Source organism: Austrofundulus limnaeus, unplaced genomic scaffold (assembly GCF_001266775.1).
Source record: "Austrofundulus limnaeus strain Quisiro unplaced genomic scaffold, Austrofundulus_limnaeus-1.0 Scaffold147, whole genome shotgun sequence".
In the NCBI taxonomy this organism is placed as follows: domain Eukaryota; kingdom Metazoa; phylum Chordata; class Actinopteri; order Cyprinodontiformes; family Rivulidae; genus Austrofundulus; species Austrofundulus limnaeus.
Window position 1 is genome coordinate 153,484 of NW_013952549.1, and position 5,854 is coordinate 159,337.

At 38.9% G+C, this 5,854-nt stretch overlaps 1 protein-coding gene across 2 annotated transcripts in view; it reads left to right on the top strand.

Annotated features, from left to right (window-relative positions):
* Positions 1-5,854, top strand: part of mideasb (mitotic deacetylase associated SANT domain protein b) — a gene marked incomplete in the record, with an annotated part of 54,363 nt that overhangs the window by 18,287 nt on the left and 30,222 nt on the right. For both annotated transcript variants that reach the window (XM_014016521.1, XM_014016520.1), the window contains 2 exon segments: positions 1,907-2,246; positions 2,395-2,461. In XM_014016521.1, coding sequence (XP_013871975.1) covers positions 1,907-2,246; positions 2,395-2,461 — 407 coding nt within the window.

The window sequence follows — 5,854 nt, forward strand, 5'->3', positions numbered from 1 at the left end:
TACCAAGGACCTGGCCCGCCGAGACCGGGGAGTCTGGGTCCTCCGGAGGACCCGTCCTGTCGTTTTGGACACAGCTATTGTTCACAAATTTGTAAAACTCTGTTAGTGAGCACTTGTCCTTTGCCAAGACGATCCATCCACCTCGCAGGTGTTTCATATCACGATGCTGATTAGACTGCATGAGTATAGGCTGGCCCCAAATAAAAGAACATTCTGAAACGTGCAGTTTTCTCACACAGCACGATGCCACTGATGTTGCAGGTTTTGGAGTTTCCGTCAGAGCTGTTTCCCGTGAATTAAATTTTTATTTCTCTACAATCTGCCATCTCCAAAGGTGTTTCAGAGAATATCACAGTACATTCAACTGGCCTCATAACCGCAGACCACATGTAACCGCACCAGCCCAGGACCTCTACATCGCCCCCATTGGGTAATGAAGGGGAAACACTGTCACCCTTGTGAATTGAGTGGCTCGTGGTGGCAGTGGGGTTATGGTAGGGGCAGGTGTACGTTATGGACAGTCAACGTTTTGTTAATTGCATTTTCAATGCAAATGTATCAGGATGAGATCCCTAGCAGTAGATGATGTCATATCGGGCCGGCCAGGCTGAACTACTGGTCTCGGCGTTGTAGAATACGGGCTGAAACTGGGCCATAAGGGCTAATGCAAACATACAGTACTAAACCCAGGCTGGCCCAGTATTGCCCAGCATATAACCCCAGTATTGCCTTGTGGTGCAAAAAGGTCTTTATTGTGACCAGCCTAAGGCACACCTGTGCAATAATCATACTGTCTAATCAGAATCATGATAATCCACACCTGTGAGGTGGACAGATTACCTCTGCAAAGGAGAATTTCTCACTAACTTGGATTTACACAAATTTGTAAACAGTATTTGAGAGAAAAAAGCTTATTGTGTAGAAAAAGTCAGAGCAAAAACAAATGTTTTGGTTTATTTTTTTGTTGAGTGTATGTGTTTGTATCCTTAGGGTAAAGTAAAGGGTGTGTCAAATTCTTAGCTTGTTTCCAAAGAACGAGTGAATCTCTGCTCAGCAGTCTGTGAACAGTCAGAGAGTCAGCATCACTGCTCTCACAGCCATCTGCAGTCTGGGCCTGGGTCTCCATCACAGGTTCATTCTGGTTCCCTCAGGTCAAAGACGAACCAGTCTGTACAGATAATGTGAACCTATAAGTTGTTAGATACTCTTTCTACTTCAAACATGAGATCTCATTAACTTCCTTTACTGCAGCATTGCTATGGAAATATAAGCAAAATCCATTGTTAGTATGTTAAAACCTCAAAAAGATTTTTCATGACAACAGTAATTTATCTTAGCACTTATTTAGTAATCAGCCACTGTACTTACTATTAACTTATTTGAGCTTTTTAACACAAACATTTGTAACAACTAAATGGTTTGAATCACCACTAAGTGCAATACAAACAAGAAATGTTTGCTAAAGAAGTAATTGATAATTTAAAAGCACTGTAAAATGCATTTCTATTGCTTTAATGTGTTTGATACTGCTACTTTTAAAATGATATATATATATATATATATATATATATACACACACACACACTTCAATGAATTTGGTAAAAATTCATTGAAAAAAAAAAGAACAGAATTCATGAATGTGTTTGTGCGCAACACTGGATTTTGAGTTTAAATTTGGCATGGAAGTAGCGGAGAGTCGTTCTCAACACATCTTACAACTGCACACATTATTGAGCTTGAACTCTGGCATGGAAAACAGCAGACAATATGCATTTCTTCAACAAGTTCTAGGCCTTTAATTCATAACTTGTTTTAATTTTATTTCATGTTCTTACAGTATTTAAAACATCAGACTCTACAAATAAATGTTCTTGTGACACATTTCAAATTTCTCTTGGCATCCCAGAATGACGGCCCGGAGGGAGAGAAGGACGAAGATGGCAAGAAGTCCAAACGACGTCCTCGTCCTGAACCGCTCTTCATCCCTCCACCCAAACCCAGTTTTTTCATAGCCCCGCCCATCTACTCCAGCATCACGCCCTACCAAAGCCACCTTCGCTCCCCTGTTCGGCTCACCGACAGCGCCAACACAATGCCCCCGTACACGCCTCCGCCGATCCTCAGCCCCGTTCGAGAAGGCTCCGGCCTTTACTTCTCTACTTTCCTGTCGACTGCTGCAGCCAGCGGCCCGGGCCTGCCCCCCCCTGCTACCCCCAAATCAGCCACACGCAGCTTGTTGCGTTCCAGTAAGTAAAAGATGTTGACGTATGTGAAGCTGTGCACACTTTTAGTGATTCCCTTAATCGATAACCTTTATATTAAAGCAGATTAGTAGTTTGAGTGCAAGCTGAGTCAGTAGTTTTGTTCAAGGATGTGTATTATTTCTTATTTTAGACAGCTGCGACATCACACCACCCATTTTGTCTGCTATGAGTGAGACCACTCCAGTCAGCATTGAGCCGTAAGTATTTTTCCCCCTTTTTTTCAGTTTTTTATTTCTTACTTCTTCAGTGGTTGGTTTGGAGAGTGACATTTTCAAACAAATGACATGGGTGTTCCAAAGCATGCATTATAATAATAGCCTTGCTATTAAGTAGTCAAAATACACCTCCAGGTTGAATCATGAAACGTCTGAGAACACATACTTCATGAAATTCACAACCTGTCAAATAATACGACCATTTGCTCTGCTATTACCAGAGAGCCTATTTTTCTGTCATCCACAGCTAATATTAGTGCCACGTTTTGCTCCAAGTAAACAGAAAAAGGTTTCTGAATGTAAGGCATAAATCTGCATCAACACTTAATGTATGTAGTGAATATGTTAACGCTCTAATCTGGAAGATGATCTGACTGATTTCGCCTTTCTGATCACTCAGTGTGTTTCCCACAGCTGCTCGTTTGGAAAGGGCCAGGTTGATTTGTACGTGTAGAACCTTTGGTGAATGTGAATAATTTATTTCAGGTCCTTTTTAAGTGGTGCTCTGAGGAAATCTTAAGAACAAATGATATCTTGCTCTTTGAATGACCTTGATTTGAATTTTATTATGACCACACTGATGAGCTAATGGCTAAGTACTGGCCAAAACAAACATTTCTGCTGTCTTAAAGGATTAGTCTGTTCATTTTTTAAAGGAGACCATTTATGGGTTCTAGAAGTTTTTATGGTATGTCTGTGGGCTATCCAGACCATGTTCATTCAATTTAATGCACAAAATAATTCTCAGATAATAAAATTTCCCATTTTCTAGTTCAGCCTGCTCTGACTTCTGTTCAGAAGAGCTGTTTATGTTAATGAGCTCTGTTGGTAACGCCCTCCAAAAATCTGTTGACATTAACTCCACCCTCCAAAGCCAGCTTCTTCTTTTTTTTCCTCTCCCTCCTCTGCTCTGTGCTCACTCTGCATGCTGTTACCAGAGCAGGGAGCAGCAGCGGTCAAAATATCTCAGAAACTCGAACAAATAGGCTTTAACAAGGCTTTAATAAGCTAAACAATAGAGGTACATGAGAAAACGTGTTCATAACGAATGAAAATAAATAATTAAATTGTTTGTGTCCGTGCTGGTCTCAAACCCTGGTCTCCCACTCTCTGGTCCAACACTCTACCCATTGCCCTATTGGAGGCTTGTTATGAAATGAGCTACACATTACACAATAACACGGTGACGGCTGTTTATACTGAGGAGGTGGAGTCTCACCCGGGGGTTGCTAGATAAGGGGCTGAACCAGGTTCCGGTGGGTTGTCGTACGGCTTTTGACATCACAAAATGACGGAAGTATAAAACTTGTCGTTAATATACATTAAAAATACATTTACTTACAGTAAATATGCCCCTGGGTGCATTTTTTTTGGTCCTAGGACTGTTTTTTTAAGAAGTTCATACTCAAAGTTGATTAAAAAAAAAACTTAAAAAGTGAATTTTGCATAATAGGTCCCCTTTAAGTGATATTCTTTCAAATAGTTATCCTTAACCTATCTGTACTTTATCAGCTGTGATGTTAGTCATAAAGCACAGAGTATGGCATTAAGGGCAGAGGTCTATGTAAAGGACCTGAACTTATAACTTATTACACTACAGTCATTCACCCATTCACAGTTTGAAAAAAAAAGCAATAAATAAGCCTGAAAACAATAAACAGAACATGAACCTGGAAAAATAGTAAGTAAAGTAAGTAAATAAAGTAAAGTTTTATTTTATATAGCGCCTTTCACAGAAATAAATTCACAAGGTGCTGTATATTCAGGGAAGGAGGGAGGGGCAGTTAAGACAGGTCATGCAGCAAACACAGTTGCGCTACCTAAAAAAACATGACAAGATTCTCTTTTTAAATCTACCACTGCCTCAAAAACCTTGCTGGAGTTTATGTACTTTATAATTTAAAAGTGTTTTCATTACTAAAAGCTTTGCATAGCACAGTTGTTCCAACAGAAATGTACTGTAATGCTATTAAAAAAAGTTCCCAAGAGCTCATGAAATGATAAAGCTAGCTGTTATTGCTATTATTCTAACACATAACAATAACATTTTTTATATAACCATGCAATGCAGAAATGCTATTTTTCAAAAAATAGTGTTTACATGAATATATATGAAAATTATCATTAGTTTAAAATAGTCTCCACTCTTAATAATCATTTATCACAATAATTTCTAAGCCAATTTGTTGTCCAGCAGTATTTATTGTGGCGACAGGCCTATTAGAGCAAAGAAGAAACGGCAGTGTGCTTCTGTGGGAAGGTTATGAAGAATGAAAATCTTACCTGTTGAAGTTATCTTATATAGCAGGTAAGATTTACATTGTTCATATCCTTCCTACAGAAGCACACTGCCTTTTCTTCCAGTTTGGCAGAGCTAAATCAGCACAACTGTTTCTTATTCACAGCTGACAGCTGGGACCTCGGTGTCTGTTTTTTGTTCCACATGTACTCATTTGGAATGACAATAAAGCTCCTTGGAGCATGCTAATCAGTTGTGATATTCAAAATATAATGGCAAAACAACAAAAACATCTTGAAATTTAATCCACGAAAGCATTTTTGTCCTTTTCAGAAAAGATTTATTGTTCCTGTGTGTGATGGCAACACCTCTTCAGAGTGTGTTTTGACATTTAAACTGGATGAGTCAGGAGCGGCTCCTGCTTGTACAGGCCAGCGTTTCCCAACCTTGGTCCTCAGGACACATCTGCCCTGCATGTCGTAGATGTTTTCCTGCTTCAGGACACCTATATATACAACATGCAGGGCAGTATGGCTGGGAAACCCTGCTATAGATGAAACCTGAACACTGTTTATTTCTTTCTCTTGGTTTGGTTTCCACCTTCTGACTGGTGTTTACTACAGCAGTCTGTAACCTTTCCTCAATTTTCTCAAGAAACTTCATTTATACTGTAATTAGTGGATGTGTTGCTATATGAGTTTTCGGTTTCACATCTATCACATGAAAATCATATTGAAACATCCAGATAGATTGAATGAAACTGACATACTTGGTCAACCAACGTAAGCTAACCCCCTTCGGTTTATATGTCAGGTCATAAAAAATAGTTAAGTTGGACCAATAAAATGTGACAAATGTTATACAGAGTTATTTTGTATTCAACAATAGCTAAGCTGAAAAACAGAAGCAGTAAATGAACAAACTAAACCCACTTAATTGTGACCCATCACATCGAAACGAGAATTAAGTCCAAAAGTGATGTATGGAGAAATAGGCAAATATAGTGTTTTGACTAAAATGTTAACAAAAATTGCCTTTTGTAAAAATATAATGAATAAAAGCCTTATCAATGTATCAGTTGAATGAACTGTCTGAAATTTAATCATAAAACAAAATTTTGAAGCACTTTTTTGAGC